Below are 24,701 nucleotides of genomic sequence, written 5' to 3'. Positions count from 1 at the left end.
GTGACTCTTACCAAACATGCGAAAGATCTGTATGGCAAGAACTTCAAGACTCTGAAGAAGGAAATGGAAGAAGACCTCAAAAAATGGGAAAACCTCCCATGCTCATGGATCGGTAGAATCAATATAGTTAAAATGGCCATTTTGCCTAAAGCACTATACAGATTCAATGCAATACCCATCAAAATCCCAACTCAACTCTTCACAGAGTTAGAAAGAGCAATTATCAAATTCATCTGGAACAACAAAAAACCCAGGATAGCTAAAACTATTCTCAGCAACAAAAGAAAATCTGGGGGAATCAGTATCCCTGACCTCAAGCAATACTACAGAGCAATAGTGTTAAAAACTGCATGGTATTGGTACAGTGACAGGCAGGAGGATCAATGGAACAGGATTGAAGATCCAGAAATGAACCCACACACCTATGGCCACTTGATCCTCGACAAAGAGGCTGAAAACATCCAATGGAAAAAAGATAGCCTTTTCAACAAATGGTGCTGGTTCAACTGGAGGTCAGCATGCAGAAGAATGCGAATTGATCCATCCTTGTCTCCTTGTACTAAGCTCAAATCCAAATGGATCAAGGACCTCCACATAAAGCCAGACACTCTGAAGCTAATAGAAAAGAAACTGGGGAAGACCCTTGAGGACATCGGTACAGGGAGAAAGTTTCTGAACAGAACACCAATAGCGTATGCTCTAAGAGCAAGAATTGACAAATGGGACCTCATAAGGTTACAGAGTTTCTGTAAGGCAAAGGACACCGTCAAGAGGACAGATCGGCAACCAACAAATTGGGAAAAGATCTTCACCAATCCTACATCAGATAGAGGGCTAATATCCAATATATATAAAGAACTCAAGAAGTTAGACTCCAGAAAACCGAACAACCCTATTAAAAAATGGGGTACAGAGTTAAACAAAGAATTCTCACCTGAAGAACTTCGGATGGCGGAGAAGCATCTTAAAAAATGCTCCACTTCATTAGTCATTAGGGAAATGCAAATCAAAACAACCCTAAGATTTCATCTTACACCAGTCAGAATGGCTAAGATTAAAAATTCAGGAGACAGCAGGTGTTGGAGAGGGTGCGGAGAAAGAGGAACACTCCTCCACTGCTGGTGGGGTTGCAAATTGGTACAACCACTCTGGAAAGCAGTCTGGCGGTTCCTCCGAAAACTGGGCACCTCACTTCCAGAAGATCCTGCTATACCACTCCTGGGCATATACCCAGAGGATTCCCCACCATGTAATAAGGATACATGCTCTACTATGTTCATAGCAGCCCTATTTATAATTGCCAGATGCTGGAAAGAACCCAGGTATCCCTCAACAGAAGAGTGGATACAAAAAATGTGGTATATCTACACAATGGAGTACTATTCAGCCATTAGAAACAATGAATTCATGAAATTCTTAGGCAAATGGATGGAGCTAGAGAACATCATACTAAGTGAGGTAACCCAGACTCAAAAGGTGAATCATGTTATGCACTCACTAATAAGTGGTTATTAACCTAGAAAACTGGAATACCCAAAACATAATCCACACATCAAATGAGATACAAGAAGAAAGCAGGAGTGGTCCCTGGTTCTGGAAAGACTCAGTGAAACAGTATTTGGCAAAACCAGAACGGGGAACTGGGAAGGGGTGGGAGGGAGGACAGGGGAAGAGAAGGGGGCTTACGGGACTTTCGGGGAGGGGGGGGGCTAGAAAAGGGGAAATCATTTGAAATGTAAATAAATTATATCAAATAAAAAAAAAAATAAGGGGTTGGACCGTGATACACATGTTCAAGATGTAAATGCCATGGACTTGAAAATTGAGCCAAAGAAGCAACGGGAGAGTTCTGTGACTTTTGTACCAAGCATGCTGTTTCAAGATAAATCAATAGAGATGTTTGAAAGGCTTCGACTGCAAGGCATAAAGCACAAGGAACTGATGTCACAGACACAAATGCAAGATAGGAAACCTGTGATCACCCCTTGTTTGAAACAACAAAGTTTAATACCTACAACTGTAGCCCCAACCCAAGGAATCCGAGAGGTAAAATGTGTAGATTTCACCTCAATACAACAGTGTCAAGGAAAGGCACACATGGACTCAACTCCTAAGTCTAGAGAGGATGACCAGAGAACTGTAAATCCACTAGAGTGGAAAGGTGGGATTTTTGATCAACAGAAAAAGCAGCTTGGATCAGAAAATACATTACCCATGGAGTCAGCTCAAGAACCCAAACCTGCACATATGAAACCCATAGAGCTCAACCCTAAGTTAAAATTCAAAGATACAACCTCATTTGAATTGGGTCCTCAGCCAATTGTTCAAAGTGTAAAATCTGAAGGGTTCCAAAATGAACTACAGGTGCCAAGTATGAAACCTTGCCATTTGACTCCAGGGTCCCAGATATACCAAGAAAAAGCCTTGGAGTCAACGTTGGACCTACAACTTCAAGGTGTGGAAACTCTGGCACAACCTTCAATTGAAAGCACAAAGACTATTCAATGGATACCAATATCTGAGTTTCAAAGTGAGAAAGGTGTAGCTTCAAACTCAAGGTCACAGTCTGGAGATGCCAGAGCTACAGAACTGAAGCCTCCCATGCTATGGAGAAGTGTGAAGTCATCCAAAGTGACTGCCAGGTCAAAGACTCAAGGAGAAAAAAGGTGGTTATCTTGAACCACAGTTACAGGAAGTAAAAACCTCTCCATTAACAGTACGGTTGCAGGAACTAAATCCACTTCACTTGACTTCAGAGCCACAGACTCAAGGCATCACATCCGAGGAGCTAAACAAAGAGCCAAAGGCTGCAAGTGTTAGATCTGTTCAGTGGACACCTCGAAAGGAGTTCCGAGGTGTAAAGATGTCAGGATTCAATAGGGGGTCACCGTTTCAAGGTGTCACATACACAGAACAGAAACCCTTCATAAAATTGGGAGGTGGGAAGCCATTGGAAATGACTCATGGGGCAAAACTTAAGGGAAAAAAATCTGGGGATTTTAACCTCAGGCCACAAGAACAGTGTGTGAAGACCCTCCAGTTGTTACCAGGACCAGAGGTACAAAAAGGGGGAAACTTCACATCGTGTTCAGAACTACAGTCTCATTGTGTGGAAATTGTGTCATTTCACCATGGAGCAGGGCTTGAAAACACAAAATCTCCCTTGGGCTTACAGCCTAAAGGCAACACAGCCACAGAGTTACAACCCTCAGTACAAGAAAGGGATGTGAAGACATCTGAGGACTTGATGACAAGGCTCAAGACAGAAGGTAAAGAACCTTCCGGGTCAACCCAGGCATGCTTGTCTCACAGGTTCAAAACTATTGACAAATCTATGCTGCCATGGAAAAATCCCAAATGTGATCCTACCTTAAGGTCATTGATCACTAATAAAAAATTAGTGACATTCAAATCCAGGTTCCATATAGAAGACAGGAGATTTCCTAAACTGGCCCCTGGAATACAGTCACGAGAATTGAAACCATTCAAGTCATCTCCAGGAACTCAACAGCCTCAAGATGTAACATTTTCAGTGTTTAAAGAAGAGCCAAGGTCTTTAGAAGCAAAATCTGGGGTATTAGGCCAAGGGTCTGAGATGAAGTCTGAGCCCCAGGGCCAAAGTACAAAATGGTCTGACTTCACACCTGAAACAACATCCTGAAATATGAAATTAAAGCTAACTCCCAGGTCACCGATGAAAAGTAAACCAATTTCGACCAAAATTCAAAGGGTCAAGCTAGATGATAAATCAGGGCCTCAGTCCCAAAGTATAAAATCAGATTCAATTCTGAAGACAAAGCCTCAAGAAATGGAGATGGAAGACTGTGAATCAGGCCCACAGTTACAAGATCTTAAATCTTTGAGGACGATCATGGGTGTAAAAGTCCAAGATGTCAAATCTATGAGCTTCAGTCCTAGAACACACGTGGAAAGTATGCCATCTGAAGTCATCACAGAGAAGAATGTCCTTGGTATGAAACCAGCAGAAATGAGCCTACAAGGTGAGACACCTGTGGTCACCCCAAGGAAGTTGTTTTTAAGCACACAATCTATAGGGCTGGATTCAGGCTTTAATTTGCAAGATTTGAAATATCCTGAGCTGATCATGGGCATGAAACTTCAAGGTGTAGACTCTATGGAAGGACACGTGAGAAGTATAAAACCTTCTGAGGTGATTACTGGGATACAAGATGTAGAATCATCTGAGTTGAGCCCTAGTCCAGACCTTCAGGGTATAAAATTTAAGGTATTCTATCCTGGGTCACACTTGGAAGATGTGAATTCTGCATGTACTCCCAATATACATTCTCAATACGTAGATTCCAGTGGGTATATACCTGGGCCATATCTACAAGATATGAATTCTTCTGTGTGGATTCCACAGTCAAACACTCAGTGTATAAACTCTGAGTGCAATCCTGGAATACATTCAGATGGGATGAATTCTTCCTCTTGCTTTTCGGGATCAAAATTGCAATGCCTATGTTCTACTGGGAGCACACCTGAGTCACATTTGCAAGACATAAATTCTACTGAATTCATCCCAGAGCCAAGTCCTCAGTATGAAAATTCTTCTGCATGCACCCCAGGATCAAAATATCAGTGTGCAGATTCTTCTGCATACATACCAGGGTCAAGTCCTCAGTGTGCAGATTCTTCTGCATGCACCCCAAGATCAAATGCTCAGTGTGCAGATTCTTCTGCATTCACCCCAGAGAATCCTGAATTACATTCGCAAGCTGGGAATTCTTCTGTATACACTCTAGGGCAAAACCATCTGTGTGAAAATTCTAATAGGTATAATCTTGGGCCACTTTTTCAAGGTATGAACTTTTCCTCATTTCCACCACCACAAATTCTGTGTGTAAATCCTGTTTGGTTCAATACTAGAATACATTTGAAAGATATAAATTCTTCTGCATGTACTCTAAGTCAACAATCTCAGTCTGTAAATTCTATTGGCTACAACCCTGGGGCACATTTACAAGCTCTAAAATCTCAAGAATTCCACTTGAAAGATTTGGTGTCTGAACTAAATCCAGGGTCAAGCAATTTGGGTGTATCACCTTCTCAAGATATGAATTCATCTAACTTAATGCTAGGGGCAAAGTTTCAAAAGATCCCAGTTTGGAAGAACCAGCTTGGGTCATGGCAGCAAAGTACAAAACCTATATTTAATTTGAGACCTCAGTCAAATGGTGTGAATTCTGTGGTTTTACCAACGTCATCTCCTGAAGATAAAAAGTTTCCAGAGAGGAGTACACACACACACCTTTTTGTACAAATGCTGTAAAACTGACTCCTGGCAGTGATCTGAATGCCTTGAGAAGTAAGGTGTTTTTGAAAGAACCTCTTTCTCAAAATGTTCAAGCCATACATTTGAAGCCAGCATCACAGTCTCAAAGTGGGCGGTCTTCAAAAGAACCAATGATAGTATTGCCACAGCAGTCCACCAGGAAGCTCTTAGCAGGACCATCACTAACCAGTGTCAAATTCTCAGATTTGCCACTATAATCAGAGCAGAAATATAGAAAATCTTTGGCATTTCCTTCAGAGCCAAAGTGGCAAGGTGTAAAACAGGTGAAATTGTCATCAGTGTGTCTGCAGGAAATTGGAAAATCTGTGGAGTTACCACCAAAATCAATTTTTCAAAACGTGAAACCTGGGAACCTTATGCCCCAGACAATTCATCCCCTCACAGAATCCATGAGACCAGAGCGACAGGTGAAGGACTTTGCAGAGATGTGCATGAAGCCTAGGTGTCAAGCCCCTAAATCGGTGCATTTTACTTCAACATCAGTTTCCCAAGATGTGGGATCTTTAGAATTTACAAATGGGGTGGGACATAAAAGCAGAGAAATGACAGGGAAATCTATGAGGTTGAGCTCCAAACCAACAGATAACATCCTAGAATCGTTAGAGATGCCCCCGAAGCTAGATCTTCAAGTACCAAAATTGTTTGATCTGACTCCAACACTAAGTGATCATGATTTAAAATCCTCAGAGCCAAATCTACAGAAAAGCTACCAGTTCCCAGAACCTCCTGAGTTACATTCTTTGGTCATGGCCTCAATTTCAAGATTTCAAGAAGTTACAGACAAAAGAGGGTACAAAATCTGATAGAATGACCCTCAGCTTCAAGAACCATGTTGCAGACACCATAGAGTTGACTTGTGAAGCAAGACAGCAAGGGGAAGAATTTAGAATGACTCCAAAGGCGATAAATAGAGAGATTGGATTTATAGAAAACTCTCCAAGGCCATGTCCTCAACATGTAGGACCTCTGGGGGTGGGCTCTAAGGAAAGATCTCAAAGGGAACAATCTGTAATAACAAGGCAATTCTGTCCCATCCCAGATTCCACTTCAGGAATAACACCAGGGCCAGGACCTCAGATTCCCAAATCTAAAAATTTGGCCTCTATGGTGTGGCTGCACAAAGAATCCATTGAGTTGGCAGGCGTGCAAAAGAGTCAAGTTGTGGGAAAGAGAGACTCTGTAGAGCTCACCTTTGGTACACAGCAGTCAGGAGGGGTAGTGGCTAAGCTAACAAAACCTCAGAATCTGAGCCTGGAAAATGTAAGCATCACTCCAACAGAATCACTGGATGAAATGATAAACGTTGTAGGAATTAGTGTAAAACCACGAGATCAAGTAACAGAATCTGTGAAGACACAGCTTTCAGTTCCTCACTCAGTGGCCCTCCCAAAAGTGTGTGAATTTGTGGAAATGATCTCCAGACCACCACTTCAAGTTGCAAAGTCTGTGATGATTCCAGAAAGTATCCCTCAAATGTCAAAATACAATGATTTGACTTCTAGAACACATGATGTGATAAGTTCAGAATTTCCTCCAAGCCTTCAGCTACAAAATGTGCAATCCAAAAAAGTAGTCATAGAGCCAAAACATCAGGCTTTAGAAACAAAACAACGGCCAGGCTTTCCACTAATAAAGACTTTAGTAACTGCCAAACCATTGATTCAGATCGTAAAATCTGAAGAAGTGGCACCAGGACCATGTCCCCAGGCTGTAGAACCAATAGGACTGGGCATGAGACCAAGCATTAGAGTAAAGGAGTGTTTGAATTTACACCCAAGACCACATCTTCAAGACCTGGTAAAACCGATGGAGTTAACTCAAAGGGCAGATATTCAAGTGACTTCTGCAGAATTAATATCTCAGCAAACATCTCCCCTTAAGGATCCTACAGTGTCAACTCATGAGCAAAGGCTTCAGGCTGTAAAATCTCTAGGTCTCCAAACAAAATCTCCTAAACTAAAGAAAATCAAGGATTCGAATCAAGGATCAATGTGTGAGAATAAAGACACTGAGATGATCGCACCAGCAAAGTTAGATGCAGAGAATTCCTTATCTAGATCCATACGCAGCCCTTCAATCCCATGTCCTTCTATCATTGACAGAACAACTGAATTAGGGCACAGCCAGGGTTCTGGGGTGCCTGAAGTTTCCATAGCTTTTGGTATGGAAAACATTGGTGTTGGTAGTTTGCAGTCTTCAAAGTCCTATACAGACAATACTATGAAAAAAATCATCAGTTCTTCCTTTGGTCTTTCAAAATCTACCCTCTGATAAGACAGGGGACAGCAAGGGAACCAGGTATCCTGATATCTGGAGCATGAATGTCTTATCTAAGGAAGAAAGTGGAAAGAAGAAAATGGAGGAATTCCAGGGGTATTCTTCATACCCATTCAGATTACTATCCCAGGAGTTTCAGGCAGGATTAGTGGCTCGAAGAAGCGCTATCGCTATCCATTCTTTCCTGGGCATACAGCAGAATGTCTGGGAAAGCCATGTCTGTAGGCAGAGACTACCTAGGAAATACCTCTCCAGTATGCTAATGCTGGGGAATGTCCTGGGAACCACTATGGAAAGGAAGCCTTGTTCTCAACCCTTTTCAATAGAAAAATTCACTATGGACAGCTGTCAGTCCATCGAAAATTTATTTGGGGTTCCAGCTGAACTGATGGCATTTTCACAAAGCCTGCTAGAGAGGGTTCCAAGGACCATGTCTCAGACGTCAGTGGATAAAAAGTACATACAGAGACATATTTTATTTCACAGTAATGAGAAGAAAATGCCACTGAAGATGTGGACCCGCGGCTCCACATCTTCCATAATACAGAGATTCTCTGGCACAAGATTGGGAGTAAGGAAACCAAGCTCAAAATCCCACAATATTATCCAGGAAGCCACTGAGCATGTGTCCGTCTCATGTACCGGGACCTGGTTTCCTGACTTGATGAGATCAGAGATGCTTTACACTAGGGAAGATTCTGTTTCCAGGGAGCAGAGTAAAATCTCACCATGTGCACCGAGTAGGACTTTTGAGTCTCAGCATTCCCTCAAAACAAGTTCTTTCTCCCAGTCAAACACCGATAACTCAGAACATCTTCTAAGAGAACTCAAGTTAAAAATAGCAGGAAAATTCATAAGAAGTCAAATACCCCACAATGTCCCTCTAGATTCAGGTCTTGTCCTAAAGTATCCAATATGCTTAGAATGTGGCCGATGTTCAGGCCTTAATTGCTCTCATAAGTTACAGTCTACTTGGGGGCCGTACCTTCTCATCTACCCCAAAGCTCCACCTTTTAAACAGCCCTGAAGGCCATGGTGATGTTCAATTGCATCTTGGATTTAAATTAGGGTATCCACAGAAGGGTAGTGCATCACCATCACATAGAGAAGCTAAATTCTCTAAGCTGGCTTCCAACCATCCTGACTATGGAAGCAATCAGGATGAAACATGGATTAAATCAAGCCTCAGAAAGACCTCTGTCTTGACAGATCCTTTGAAGAAATTTGTCAAGGGACCTAAAACACAAAACACAGGGCTATACAAAATCAGTCCTAGAACACTGAGGGGTCTGTCAAGAAACAGAATTGAAACCCCCCAAACAAGCACTGTTTCTTCCAAGACACAACCTGAGAAATCCTCTCAGCCCAAAATCATCCAACCGCTTGTTCAAGGCCTAAGGCAGGCATTCCAAGCAGCACATAGAATTGTGACTTTTATGAGCCAGAAATTGAAGAAGATGAGGCCAGACAAGTTGTGCTCAGTCAACAACTTGCACCACAACAAAAGTGCCAATTGTTATTACTTCATGGGAGATAGCGAAGGAGCGAGGACACCAGCTGTCAGGCTCAGGTCAACAGGCTCAAGCGCTAAGCAAAAGGACACGTGGCAGGGAGGAAGAGAGCGTGGTAGACAAGCTCCAGAGCCCAAACCAGCGAGCTCTCTCCCACCCAGACCCTTGCAATCGCAGAAGACCATGGTTTGTGGAAGAGATGACTTAAGTCCCCAAAATAAATGACAATGTCTACGGTGATAAAGCACCAAAAAATCAACCACAGCAACTCGGCTTCTTCAGGGAGAGAACCCCATGTAATCAGCCGTCTGAAAGAAGCCATTGCCTGCTTCCTCAGGGAATGAAATCTCTCTAAGAGGAGACATCACAGTCCTTCTCGGAGAAGGTGTAGCAGTCCCTCTGACAGAACCCTTCGAAGTATTTTGGAGAGGATATATTGCAATCCCTCCCAGAGAAACAGTCTCAGCCCCTCCTTAAGAAGGGTATCTGAGAGAAATCAAAACAGTGTATTTAAGTGGAGAAGCCACAGCCCCTCCAGGAGGAGCCTTCGAAATCCCTCAATTTCACTCAAGGAGCCCTCAAATTGGCTCAAGGAGCCCTCGAATTCACTCAAGGAGGAGCTCTCGCAATCCATTGAGAAGTCCTCATAGTCCCTCAGGGAGGAGCCCTCACAGGCACTCAGTCAGAAGTCCCTGCAGTCCTTCAGGAAGAAACAGTCACAGTCCCTCAAGGAGGAGCCCACATAGGCGCCCTTGTAGACCTCTAGACAGGAGGCATAGCAGTCTCTCTGACAGAACCCTTAGACGTCTTTTGGAGCGGATTTATCACACTCCTTCCCAGATCAACAGTCTTATCTCCTCCATAAGAAGTCTCTCTGACAGAAGCCATAACGGTCTATTTAAGGGGAGAGGCCACAGTCCCTCCAGGAGGAGGCCTCAAAGTCCTTCAGGGGAAAGCCCTAGCAGTCCCTTAAGAAGTCCTCGCATTCCCTCAAGGAGAATCCTTCACAGTCCCTCAAGGAGGAGCCCTTGCAGACCTCTAGAGAGAAGAGGATGCAGTCCCTCTGTGAAGAAGAGTCTACACAGTCATTTTGGGAGGAGCCAACAGAGTCCCTCTTCTCTGAGATGCCTCAGTCCCTCAAAAAAGAGCCATCTCATTCTCATGCGAAGGTCACGGGGCAGTCCTTCAGAAAGGAGCCACGGTGATTTCTCTGAAAGAGATTTTTCCATTCCCTCTCGCTGGAAGAGATGTAGTTCCGGTGATGGACTCTACCCCAACATTACCTGGCAACAGCCAGGTATGCCTGGCCAACTATAAAAGGGGCTGCTTTTCCCTTCTTCTTTTTCTTACTGCTGCTCTCTTGCCCCTTTTCTCCCATCTTTCCCCATTCCCTGGCTGGCCTCAACTTCTTTGCTCTCTCCTTCTCTCTGCCTTCCTCTGTCGCTACTACTCTCTTAACCGTTCTCCCCATAAATAAACCCTATACTATACTATAGCATCATGTGTGTGGTCCCTCAGGGGGAAGGGATGCCTTGGCATGGGCCTGCGGAGCTATCCCCTTGCCCCACGCCTCACCACAGTCCTGCAGAACATATTATATTTCTTTATCTTTTTATAATCACAACATCTGGAATAAGCCCAGGACAGTTCCTCTAACCCAGGCTACACAGGCATTCTTACAGACTCATCCTGTCATTCTGAGAGAACACAGTATAGTCCCTCTGAAAGCAGACACAGTCATTCTGAGAAGATGCACAGAAGTCTCTCTGAGAGGAACCAGCACTGTCACTATGAGAGACCCTGTCACACTCCCAGGGAGAGGCTCAAGCATCGTTCCCCTAATGCTTCCCCTATCGATCTTGGCTAAAGAGGTCATGTCTTCCAGGGACCATACCGAAAATCCAGACGTGTGGAGGCATGAAGTTAGTGGATAAGGAGAGATCTGCCCCTGTTAAGTGTATTCCTGCTCAGCCACTGCCTGCACCCTCAGCTATCTGGGAGGGAAGGGGAAGAGAATGGGTCTGTAATTTAAGATCAATAAAGAAAAGTGCGATTTGAACCCCATTAGCATCTGTGAGACCACTTTTGGGATTGGTGGGACCTGCTGTGCAAATGCAGGTTCAGAGGACCTTCAGACTCCTCCCATTTGCTCCAACCCTCTCTTCCAGTCAGTCAGCCTCCCTTCTCTCCTGTAGCGATGGGGGCGGGGTCTCAATGGAAGCTGAAGATGAGTCCTCATGTGACTCCTTTTCTACTGCAGGTCCTCAGAGGTCACTAGGCAGAAGTAGATGTTCAGAGCAGGGCGAGCAGAGCAGAATTGGCTTTGCTCTGGCCGGAGCCCTTGGGTGAAATTGTTAGGCGTGGAGGGGGAGTGATGTCTTCCAGACTTGGTGCAGTCACTGCAGGGATTTTCTTGGTGTGACCATTATACTTTGGAGATAGAACTGTGGAGCAGAGAACACAAGGTCAGGTCCATTGCTTTTGTCTTGAATTCATAGTTGGTTTTATTCAGAGCCCAGTAGGCCCCACCCTTTTATATCAGATCCACTTACTTACTTCCCCCCCCCCCCGTTTTATTTTTATTGCCTATTCCTCATATCCTCGGACTCAGTTCCTCAACATATTGTAATTATTCATAATCCTTCAGCATCCCTAGTGCCTCCCGCTGCTGTATAATATATTACATATATTTTTCCATCTTTTCTTTTCAAGCCTCCATCTAGGATAGGGTTTTGAGAATGGGCAATGATGAAAGCTCTGATATTGTTAACCCGTCTGTATAATGTAGACAGCTTCACATCTAGGGACAGGGGGATTCATCTCTTTGGGGATGAGGTACAAAGGTCCCTGGCACTCACTTGTGTGCTTGCAATTTGCGAGACCCGGGACCCATATCCAGTAAGCAGCATTGGAGCACCAGGATCCTTGGAGCTAAGAAGTAAGTCAGGCTTTCTGAGGACATCTTTGTAATTGTGTAGACAGTGCTGCTAACGATGTCTGTGTCTGTACTGTGCAGCGTCACAGCCACCAGACAGGTATCGCTTTGGGGCACTTGAGATGTGACTACAGAAGAACAGAATGACAAATTCTATTTCATTTTAATGGACTGAAACTTCAATAGCCATCTATAGGTAGCACCTACTGGATTGGACAGTGCAGATATCAGCCTAGTGTGGGGGAAAGAAAACCTACCTTGCAATAAAACTACAGTCTAATAAAAATGAGTGTGTTTCAGTTAGTGGTATCCCTGCATGTCCTCTGCCCCCACATCACATATGTGCTCATAATTAATTTGATGGACTCTGGGAGGGAAATAAAAACTCCTATGAGCAGTCTTTATATTTCCAGGCTACTTAGTTGCAGCACTGATTCAATATTTTTTGTAATGAATGTGCTAAGTTTCTCCATGGCTGATACAAGAGAAATGATTTTATTAACTTGGACTTCCCTCGTGAGTTCACTTAGATAACACTTAGGAAATGTCTTCTCTGTACTGGCTGTGTTGGGCTCCCAGGCATGAAAACAGCTGTTGGTTTCAACAGATGAGGTGGGAAAACATGGCAACACAATCCAGGGTAACAGGAATTAAACTATTTTTTAAAGTAGGGCTTCACTATCTGGAAATGTCCTCTGACACTTAGGTTGGCCTGTAACTTTTTTTCTTTTTAATATTTTTATTTTCTATATTCTTTGTTTACATTCCAAATGATTTCCCCTTTCCCAGATCCCCCCTCCCCATATGTCCTATAAACCTTCTTCTCTCCATCCATTCTCTGATCACCTCCCTCCTTTTTCTCTGTCCTTATATTCCCCTCCAATGCTAGATCAATCCTTTCCAGGATCAGGACCCTCTCCATACTTCTTCATGGGAGTCATCTGTCATGCTATTAGTGCCTTGGGTATTCATAGCTCACAGAAGAGTTTTTAACTTCTGAGAATAGTTTTAGCTATCGTGGGTATTCTGTTATTCCATGAATTTGAGAGTTGCTCTTTCTAACTCTATGAAGAATTGAGTTGGGATTTTGATAGGGATTGCTTTCAATCTGTACATTGCTTTTGGCAAGATGGCCATTTTTACTATATTAATTCTGTCAATCCAAGAGCATGGAAGATTTTCCCATTTTCTGAAGTCTTCTTCGATGTCTTTCTTTACAGACCTGAAGTTCTTGTCATACAGACCTTTCCTTTGTTTGGTAGAGTCACACCAAGATACTTTATAATGTTTTTGGCTATTGTGAAGGGTGTCATTTCCCTAATTTCTTTCTCACCCTGCTTGTCCTTTGAATACAGGCAGTCTACTGACTTGCTTAAGTTGATTTTATAACCAGCCAGTATGATGAAGTTGTTTATCAACTATAAGAGTTCTCTGGTGGAGTTTTTTGTGTCACTTAAGTATACTATCATATCATCTGCAAATAGTGATAGTTTGACTTCTTCCTTTACAATTTGTATCCCTTTGACCTCCTTATGTTGTCTAATTGCTCTAGCTATAACTTCTAATCCTATATTGAAAAGATATGTGGAGAGGGGGCAGCCTTGTCTAGTCCCTGATTTTAGTGGGATTGTTTCATGTTTCTCTCCATTCAGTTTGATGTTGGCTACTGGTTTGCTGTATATTGCTTTTACTGCATGTTTACTGGTATTGTTACATATGGGCCTTGAATTCCTCTTCTTTCCAAGACTTTTAGAATGAAAGGATGCTGAATTTTGTCAAATGCTTTTTCAGCATCTAATGAAATGGCCATGTGTTTTTTTTTTTCTTTGAGTTTGTTTATGTAGTGGATTGCATTGACGGATTTCCGTATATTGCATCCCTGGGATGAAGCCTACTTGATCATGGTGGATGATCTTTTTTTTTTTTTATGTGTTCTTGGATTCAGTTGGCAAGAGTTTTACTGAGTATTTTTGCATCGATATTCATAATGGAAATTGGTCTGAAGTTCTCTTTCTTTGTTGGTTCTTTGTGTGGTTTTGATATCAGCTTAATTGTGGCCTCATAGAACGAGTTGGGTAGTGTTCTTTCTGTTTCTATTTTGTGGAATAGTTTAAAGAGTTTTGGTGTTAGGTCTTCTTTGAAGGTCTGATAAAATTCTGCACTAAAACCATCTGGTCCTGTGCTTTTTTTTTTTTTTTTTTTTTTTTGACGACTTTCAATATCCACTTCTATTTCTTTACCAGTTATGGGACTGTTTAGATGATCTATCTGATCCTGATTTAGTTTTGTTATTTGGTATCTTTCTAGGAAATTGTCCATTTTCTACAGATTTTCCAGTTGTGTTGAGTATAGGCTTTTGCAGGAGGATCTGATGATTTTTTTAATTTCTTCAGTTTCTATTGTTATATCTCCCTTCTTTTTTTGTTTGTTTTTTGTTTTTTGTTGACAGGGTTTCTCTGTATAGTGCTGGCTGTCCTGGAACTCACTCTGTGGACCAGGCTGGCCTGGAACTCAGAAATCTGTCTGCCTCTGCCTCCCAAGTGCTGGGATTAAAGGCGTGAGCCACCACACCCGGCTTATATCTCCCTTCTAACTTTGTTAATTTGGATAATATCTCTATGCCCTCTGGTTAGTCTGGCTAAGGGTTTATCTATCTTTTGATTTTCTCAAAGAACCAGCTCCTGGGTTTGTTGATTCTTTGTATGGTTCTCTGTTTCTACTTGAGTGATTTCAGCCCTGAGTTTGATGATTTTCTGTCTTCTACTCCTCTTGGGTGAATTAGCTTCTTTTTCTTCCAGGGCTTTCAGGTATGCCATTAAGCTGCTAGTGTATGCTCTGTCCAGTTTCTTTTTGGAGGCACTCAGAGTTATGAGTTTTCCTCTTAGCACTGTTTTCATTGTGCCCATAAATGTGCGTATATTGTACCTTCATTTTCAGTAAAGTCTAAATAGTCTTTGACTTCTTTATTTCTTCCTTGACCAAGGTATAGTTGAGTACAGTATTGTTCAGCTTCCATGTGTATGTGGGCTTTCTGTTGTTTTTGTTGCTATTGAAGACCACCCTTACTCCATAGTGATCTGATCGGAGGCATGGGATTAGTTTGATCTTATATCTGTTGAGGTCTGCCTTGTGTCAAATTATACAGTCAATTTTGGAGAAGGTACCATGAAGTGCTAAGAAACAGGTATATTCTTTTGCTTTAGGATGAAATGTTTTATATATATTTAACATATATGTATGTTAAATCCACCTGGTCCAAAGCTTCTAATAGTTTCACTGTATCCCTGTTTGGTTTGTTTTCCTGATTGGTCCACTGAGGAGAGTGGAGTGTTAAAGTCACACACAATTATTGTGTTAGGTACAATGTGTGCTTTGAGCTATAGTAAAGTTTCTTTTTTGTTTGGTTGGTTTTGGGGTTTTTTTATTTTTATTTTCTAAATTCTTTGTTTACATTCCAAATCCTTACCCCTTTCCTGGTTACTCCTTCCCCATATGTCCCATAAGTTCTCTTCTCTCCACCCATTCTCCAATCACTCCCCTGCTTTTTCTCTGTCCTGGTACTCCCATAAGATGCTGGATCAAGCCTTTTCAGGATCAGGGCCCTCTCCTTACTTCTTCATGGGAGTCATTTGATATGCTATTTGTGTCTTGGGTATTACGAGCTTCTGGGCTAGTTAATATCCACTTATCAATGATTGCATTCCATGTGTATTCTTTTGTGATTGGGTTACCTCACTTAGGATGATATTTTCCAGATCCAACCATTTGCCTAAAAATTTCATGAATTCATTGTTTTTAATTGCTAAGTAGTATTCCATTGTGTGAATATACCACATTTTCTGTATCCATTCCTCCATTGAAGGATATCTGGGTTCTTTCCAGCTCCTGGTTATAATAAATAAGGCTGCTATGAACATAGTGGAGCATGTGTCCTTATTGCATGCTGGGGAATCCTCTGGATATATGCCCAGGAGAGGTATAGCAGGGTCCTCTGGAAGTGTCATGTCCAGTTTTCTGAGGAAACACCAGACTGATTTCCAGAGTGGTTGGACCATCTTGCAATCCAACGAGCACTGGAGGAGTTTTCCTCTTTCTCCACATCCTGGCCACCACCTGCTGTCTCCTGAGTTTTTAACTGTAGACATTCTGACTGGTGTGAGGTGAAATCTCAGGATTGTTTTGATTTGCATTTCCCTAATGACTAATGATGTTGAGCATTTCTTAAGGTGCTTCTCGGCCATCCAAATTTTTTCAGGTGGAAATTGTTTGTTTAGGACTGTACCCCATATTTTAATAGGGTTATTTGGTTCCCTGGGGGTCTAACTTCTTGAGTTCTTTCTATATATTGGATATTGGTCCTCTATCAGATGCAGAGTTGGTGAAGATCTTTTCCCACTTTGTTGGAAGAACTTCAGGTCTCTGAAGAAGGAAATCGAAGAAGACCTCAGAAAATGGAAAAATCTGCCATGCTCGTGGATTGGCAGGATTAATATAGTTAAAATGGCCATCTTGCCAAAAGCAATCTACAGATTCAATGCAATCCCCATCAAAATCCCACCTCAGTTCTTCATAAGGTTAGAAAAAGCAATTCTCAAATTCATCTGGAATAACAAAAAACCCAGGATAGCTAAAACTATTCTCAACAGTAAAAGAACTTCTGGGGGGAATCAGTATCCCAGACCTCAAGCAATACTACAGAGCAATAGTGTTAAAAACTGCATGGTATTGGCACAGTGACAGGCAAGTGGACCAATGGAATAGAATTGAAGACCCAGAAATGAATCCACACACCTATGGTCACTTGATCCCTACAATAGCTCCCTACAAAGGAGCTGAAAGTGGAAAAAAGATAGCCTTTTCAACAAATAATGTTGGTTCAACTGGAGGTCAGCATGCAGAAGAATGCGAATTGATCCATTTTTATCTCCTTGTACTAAGTTCAACTCCAAATGGATCAAGGACCTCCACGTAAAACCAGACACACTGAAACTAATAGAAAAGAAAGTGGGGAAACCCCTTGAGGACATGGGCACAAGGGAAAAGTTCCTGAACCGAACACCAATAGCTTATGCCCTAAGATCAAGAATTGGCAAATGGGACCTCATAAAATTACAAAGTTTCTTTAAGGCAAAGGACACTGTAAAGTTTCTTTTATGAATGAGATTTCCCTTAAATTTGGAGAATAGATGTTCAGAATTGAGAGTTCTTCTTGGTGGAATTTTCCTTTGACCAGTAAGAAGTGTCCTTCCATGTCTCTTTTGATGACTTCAGGTTGAAACTAAATTTTATCCTATACTAGAGTGGCTACTCCGGCTTGTTTCATGAGACCATTTGCTTGTAAAATTGTTTTCCAGCCTTTTACTCTGAGGTAGTGTTGTCTTCGACACTGAGGTGTGCTTCCTGTATGCAGCAAAATGGAGGGTCCTGTTTACATATCCAGTCTGTTAGCCTTTGTCTTTTTATTTGGGAATGAGTCCACTGATGTTAAGAGATATTAAGGAAAAGTGATTATTATTCCCTGTTATTTTTGATGTTATTTTTATATTTGAGTGGTTATCTTCTATTGGGTTTGATGAAAGAAGATTACTATCTTGCTCTATCCAGGGTGTAGTTTCCCTCCTTGTATTGGTGTTTTCCACCTATTATCCTTTGTAGGGCTGGGTTTGTGGAAAGATATTGTGTAAATTTGGTTTTATCATGGAATATCTTGGTTTCTCCATCTATGGTGATTGAGAGTTTTCTGGGTATAGTAGTCTTGCCTGGCATTTGTGTTCTCTTAGAGTCTGCATGAGATCAGCCCAGGATCTTCAAGCTTTCATAGTCTCTGGTGAGAAGTCCGGTGTAATTCTGACAGTTCTTCCTTTATATGCTACGTGGCCTTTTTCTCTTACTGCTTTTAATATTCTTTATTTAGTACATTTGGGGTTTTGACTAGTATGTGTATTTCTGTTCTGGTCCAGTCTATTTGGAGTTCTGTAGGCTTCTTGTATATTCATGGGCTTCTCTCCCTTTAGGTTAGGGAAGTTCATGGAGCAGGACAAATTTTAGCCATTAAAAATAAGCAGAATAGCACAGCACACTGGAAATGCCTTCGCAGATCTTTAGATGAGGATTTCAATTCAGTAAGCAAGACAGATATATGCAGCATAATTTAGGCATTTAATGTAAAAGTCAAAAGCCCATCAGAAAGACAAGGATATTTGATGGAATGGCTAGAAAATGTGCTTTTATTCATAGGATATTTACCATAAACAAAGTTTTTTCTGTTATTTGAGCCATTTCCAATTTTATTCTCTGTTTGCTTTTCAATTAGTTTTTTATGACAAATGCTAAAATTTAACCCATTTTCTCTTCCTAGTACTATCCAATGACTGACTAACTACATGATGAAATTATATTCGAAGAAAGTTAAAGGACTGTGGCTTAGAGTTAAGAACATTAAATTAATTAGGGACCAGGGGCATCCATCAGTACAGTGCATGCTTACAGTACTGAGCAAGGCTCTGGTACAGTAACCTGTACCAAAAACCAGAAACAAAACCCCACAGGAACAACAAACAAGAATCAACAAAAGAGAAATATACTGAGAAAAAACTGAAAATATTTTACCACTTGATTTTTAAAACTCAGTAAGAGGTATAAACACTATTTCACTTAATCAACTTCAAAGCATTATAATTACAATATACAAATAAAACAATCCGTAATGTGGAATGGCTCAAGGGTAGTCACTAACTACAAGAAATATAAATACAAATGAGAGTGTGCGCCTTTGCTGTCCTAGCGTCTGATGGCATAAAGCACAAGAAAAGAGAACTGCCCCCAGCCGCCCCACTTCATTTTAGGACAAACTGACAACCACACAGGAATAAACCAGATCCCCCTGTGCTATGCTTTGACCTGACCAGCAGCATCTCGCCAGAGAACGCTGTGAGGAACGAGAAAAACATCTAGCTGCACGGGAAAACATCTGGCTAGAGAGGGAAGAGTGAGCCAAGCAGCGCTATGAGAGGCACCTGGACATGCAGAAGAAGCTAGAGGAGCAGCAGCTGGAGGAGGAGCAGGAGGAGGGCTGTGGTGGAGGAGGAGAGGAGGCAGACTGGAGGAGGATTAGGGGCTCCATGAAGCTGTTGTCCGACGGACAATGGAAAGGAGCCAGAAGCCAAAGCAGAAGTATAACCGCGGCCATCGGGAAGCCATCTCCATGGGAGCTCGAGCATCCATGGCGGAGATCCAGATAGGTGGTCAGTATCTTTCCAAACAAGCCGATCCTGTCGTCCTTGTCTGCAACTGTGCTAAACTGTTCAGATAGAGGAAGAGGTGGCTGCTTGGTGCATGGAGCAGACAGTGCTTCCCTCAGCTGGCTAGCAGACCGAGTCAGCCCTTATCCACCAGAACGCACATATTCTTGCTCTCAGTCATCCGGGTGCTGGGAGTTCTGGGTGCCAGCCTTCCAAAGAAAACCTTAAATGACTCGTAATGGCAGTTTTGTTTTGCCAACTTGTTTCTCATTCGGTCAGACTTCTCTCATGCCTTTGCAATGCGTGTGATTGCTTGGTGTCCATTCATCTCAGTCTTGAGGGCTCCGTCTCATTTTAAGACTCTCATCACCGTGTCCTCCAGCAAAGGTCTTAACGGAGTTTGGAGTTTATGCATCCTATGGGTTTACTGTACATAAATATGTAGTTATTCATAAAATGGAAGTTTTGTCTTCTATCATGAATGAAACAATCAAGCTTTGCAGAAAAGCTACTTCTTTTAGTAAGTACAAAGATTTTAAATAAAACCAAAGAATTACCATGTAATGCAAAGCACTCAGTTTTTAAAAATGATAAGTTATGATGATCTTGACTATGTTTTTACAAGATCAGAAAGTGTCATGTCTTAATCTGTAATATGAATGCAATGTACAAATGTTCTGTGTGTCAGTTTATTTATCTTGAATTTTATATTGTGTGACCATTGTAATATATTATGTGCATGTTAGTATTAATCTATAACATGGTAAATGTTTGAGAAAATAATAGATACAGATGAATGGAAAGGCACACTACAAAAAGCTTGTTTTCAGCTTGATTGTTGGTGCAGAATGTGTGGTGGGGGCAGGCTGCCTGGCGGCTGCCTTAGCTTTGCTTGCCTGGCTGGCTCGGACAGCAGTCTCTAGGCGAGCTTTCAGTTCAGGAGCAGCCCCCATCACTGTCTTGAAAGCATGTGGGTACAGAGGTCCAATATGCATTAAGTTCTGGAGTGCAAACTCATGAAGATCTTTGGAGATCGGACTTGCTGAGGCAAAAGAACTTTCATCCAGCAGGTAAGAGATCAGAGTGGGCACTAGAAGAGTGAGTAACTGGACTCCTGGAACAGAGAGCAGAAAGGACTGGCATGACTGGAGAGAGTGCAGATGGACTGGGTTTTGGGGTTTTGTTTTTTGTTTGTTTGTTTGTTTTTCAGGACAGGGTTTCTCTGTATAGCCCTGACTGTCCTGGAACTCACTCTGTAGACCAGGCTGGCCTCAAACTCAGAAGATTGACTGGTTTTTTGTTTTTGTTTTTGTTTTTGTTTTTGTTTTTTTTTTTTTTTTTACAGACAATTGTGAGCTGTCGTGTGGATGCTGCGAATTGAACCCAGGTCATCCAGTGCTCTTAACCACTGACCATCACTCAGTCCTGCAGCTCATCATCTGGAATAATAACGATATTTTATGTAATATATAACATTTATTTGTGCAACTACAGTTTAATAGCAAACAAGGCTGCAGCCGTATCTATGAACTAAATAAATCTCAAAAAGTAAAGTTTAAAACATCAGTACAACTAAAGCATTACAATTTCCATCTTCTAATAGGATCAATTTGCATTATTAGTAAGATGTGCCAATAATACTTGGTTTTACTTTTATTATAAATGTTTTATACTACAGCAAGAGTTTTAAGAGAAAAAATAAGTATATAGTTAGTAAATACACATAAAAAGTAACTGGACTTTTTTTTATTTGATATTTGCTTTATTTACATTTCAAATGGTATCCCCTTTCCTCGTTACCCCTCCCAAAACCCCCTATCCTATTCCCCCACCCCCTGCTTTCCAATCTACTCTCCTCCTCATTCTCCTGACCTGGCATTCCCCTAAACTGTGGCACTGATCCTTCACAGGACCAATGGCCATCCTCTGCTACATGTGTAGCTGCAGCCATGGGTCCCTCCATGTGTACTGTTTGGTTGGTGGTTTAGTCCCTGGGAGCCCTGGGATTACTAGTTGGTACATATTATTGTTCCTATGGGGCTGCAAACCTCTTCAGGTCCTTGAGTCCCTTCTCTAGCTCCGCCATTGGTTAAAATTCAAGACTAAATGCTATGCAAAATAAAGGTTAAGTGTGGAGGTATAGCTTGGTGAGAAAATGGATGTGCCTGGGTTTAATATCAATTCACAGGGATAAAAAGGGTAAAATAATCACTTAATAGGATTAGATAGACTAGGAGGATAGTAATAACTAAATGAATAAGGACTTGAATGAATGATGTTACTTTGATAACATTTTTCAGATTTTTAAAAGTCTTATATAGTCATATGACTTTAAGAGGACCTTTACGTTTTGAATTATCATTTAACTTTTTTGACCTCTTTGCAAATGTGATCTCTTTTCATGAAAAACTTTCCCAGAAACTTGTGAAGAAAGTTGAGAATTTTGACAAGCTATTGTATGACTGGAGACACAGCTCAGCAGTTGATCACAGGCATGAAGCCATGGACTCAAGTTTGCAGCAGGCACAAAATGAAGTCATGTCAGAACTGAGGCAGTAAGGAAGAGAGGACTGTTCACAAGAATTTATTACAGGAAGCAATAAATTAATGTGTAGGTTACTTGGATACAAAGTAGGATTAACTGTATTTCTATTTTTATTTTGCTAACTATAAACTTTATAGACAGGACTTAATCTTATTCACTTTGTAATGGTAACACTGATCTTACTGTCCTTCAATATTTAAAGTACTTTGGAACTGACTTGCCTTTCAGTTCCTTAACAGATGCCCAGTTTAGATTTAAGCTTCACATGGAGACCAACAGAGATGAGACCCCGCCCCTGCTTAGCATGGAGGCCAGGATTCCCTGTGAAGGGGAAGTCTTTCCCCGCTCAGGAAGAGGGTCTTGAAAATTAGGAGCAGCTTAATGTTTAATCATAAGGCATTTGTTGGGAATTTAGCCTTCCCACAACAATTAAAAATCCAATTTGAGTGTGCATCTGCATACATTTCTGGTTCAATAAAGGCATTTTACAGTTTTCATGAAGCAAAAGTTAAGTATCAAATCCTGAGGTATCTTATGATACTTGGTGCTTCTACTTCATGGTTATAACAGAAGGTTTATATAATTTTTATTTTATTTTAAAAATTATATTAAATCTATACTATTTCTAGTTCTTAAAAACACATTGCTAGAAAATTAAAACCGGAATCCATGTGTTAAAATGCCCTCGGTAATTCACTGAGTAATTCACTGAAAAATAAATATATAGAGACCCAATATGTTGTACTAGTAACATGAGCGAAAACATCATGTACTCAGACCATAACTGCTTCTCAGAAAGCTCACTGCTACAAAGCCCATATTTAATGTTAAGATTCATAAATAACACAGGTCTTCATTTTGGACTAGTGGCATTTAATCAGAAAATACTTACTGTTCTGTTCTTCCCCAAGAACAACCAATGTTTCAAGAACTTTAATTCCTTCTTGGACAGCCAGAAGTTCCGTGCTACTGGCTGGTCTGTTTTTCTCCACAGCTTTCAGCTTCGCGACCACTAGCGGGGCTAATGAGTGGATGTAGGGAGTAGAAAGCGCGCGATTGGAATGCTGGAAGACCGAGAGGAGAAGCTGGTAGCATTTGGCTTGAACCTATGTAAAAGAGAGATTTTAATTAATGCAGCAGGTCTGAGTCACACTGCACCTAACAGCTTCTGAAAAGGACAACAATGGAACTTCATGCTAACAAAATGAAACTGGAGATTAGAGAAATTCCTTATACATGAGTTACCAAAATCATCAGGCTTATATAACCAATATTTCTACTGTGTGGGAAAGTCAGAACTAGAAAGCCTGATTTCTTTTCAATTCTTCCTTTAATGTATAATTGTCTAATTTTAATGCAATAGAGTAAGAGAGGCTAACAAAAGACTGAATAAAGCTATAAAAACACTATTTAGATGTGTCAACCCCTTATGATTCTTGGAAACAACTGTTTATATCAATTTCTAGGACTAGAAAGGAGAGTCCCATTGGATATACCTAGATTAGATAAGCCTCATACTAGCTTTTTCTTTTCTTGTCTCTTGAGGCAAGTTCTCATTATATAGTTCCAGTGAGCATGGAACTCACTATGTAGACCAGGCTAGCTTCAAATTTGTAGAGATGGGGTAGCCTCTGCTCCTGAGTGCTAGCATTTGTCATCATTCTCATTGTGTACATTTGTTTCAATACTTTGTCAGAAAGTAAACCACCATTAATTCCTCTGCAAATAGAAAAGTGTGAGGGTGAGTTTAAGAATACAGGTCCCTGAGCTACAAATCTGAAGATTTTTAAGGAAACTCAGCGTGGAGGCAGGAATGTTCTATACTGATTTTCTTTTCCTGGTGTGCAGCATGTTTGAGAAGCCTTAACTTGGACTTTGACAAAATAAACCATAAAACATGTTCATTGAAAGATGCAATAGTGACAGTGACGCAGGCCTTTTAATCTCAGCACTCAGGAGGCAGAGGCTGGCGGATCTCTGTGAGTTCAAAGCCAGCCTGGTTCACAGATTCCACAGATCCCTCAGATTCCACAGATCCAGTTCTGGGACAGCTAAGCTACACAGAGAAACCCAGTCTGGGGGATAGGGTAACAGAAAAGATGCAACAATGTTATCCTTTAACATCCTTGGTATCACTGAATTAAATGGTATGAAACAAAACCCAGGTAAAGTCTCTAATAATTATGGCTAGGTTAATAAAATATTTCATTCATTAGATAATTTCGGCATATGTGAGTATCTATATATGTCACTTGGAGCACATAAACACAGAGCTCTTAAACAGCTTTTCCATTTAAAAGTCACTCTACAGGCTGACCATACAGTTATGCAGGTAAGAATAGGTGTGGTGGCACACAAGTACGTGCACACACACAGACATCACACATATGCACACAGTAAAAATAAGGAGATGCAAAAGATGAAGCCGTACTGCAGGCATGGAAGTTCTTGTCACACGCATCATCAGCTCTTAGTGGGCTCACCTGAAGACCCCTGAGAAAGTAGGCTTTGGTGGGGTAACTCACCCATGGGTCACATGAGTTCAGGGAACTTTTAAATCTGTTCACGCAGCCATTCTGCAGGGACTGCACTCCTATTATTTCACTGCTGGCAGACCACAGGAAGAGCACAATGGCTGTAAGCATGCTCGCTTCATCAGGCGCGGGCATACAGTCATCTACGAAACAAAAGGCAAGTAACGTGGGGAGATTTGGGGGTTACAGACGTGGACAACACTCTTCCAAGGTTTACCAGAGTATGTCTCAACCTGAAAAATACAGATTACAAAATTCTCATTGTGGAACTATGGTAGGAATAAATGCTTCAGGCACACTTTTTAAATTGGTGTGTTAAAGTTTGACAGGAAGCAGACAGT

At 41.4% G+C, this 24,701-nt stretch overlaps 1 protein-coding gene across 1 annotated transcript in view; it reads right to left on the bottom strand.

Annotated features, from left to right (window-relative positions):
* Window positions 1–20,078: 20,078 nt before the first annotated feature.
* Window positions 20,079–24,701, bottom strand: part of LOC127687600 (HEAT repeat-containing protein 5B-like) — a 34,325-nt gene continuing 29,702 nt past the window's right edge. Inside the window, 3 exon segments of the mRNA XM_052186401.1 lie at window positions 20,079–20,395; window positions 22,719–22,932; window positions 24,352–24,503. Of these exon segments, the coding sequence (XP_052042361.1) occupies window positions 20,091–20,395; window positions 22,719–22,932; window positions 24,352–24,503 (671 nt within the window). The 3' untranslated portion in view covers window positions 20,079–20,090.

This window comes from Apodemus sylvaticus, chromosome 6 (genome assembly GCF_947179515.1).
Source record: "Apodemus sylvaticus chromosome 6, mApoSyl1.1, whole genome shotgun sequence".
NCBI classification, from domain to species: Eukaryota; Metazoa; Chordata; class Mammalia; order Rodentia; family Muridae; genus Apodemus; species Apodemus sylvaticus.
Note: the sequence above shows the minus strand (reverse complement) of the source record. Positions and strands in the feature narration are given on the sequence as shown.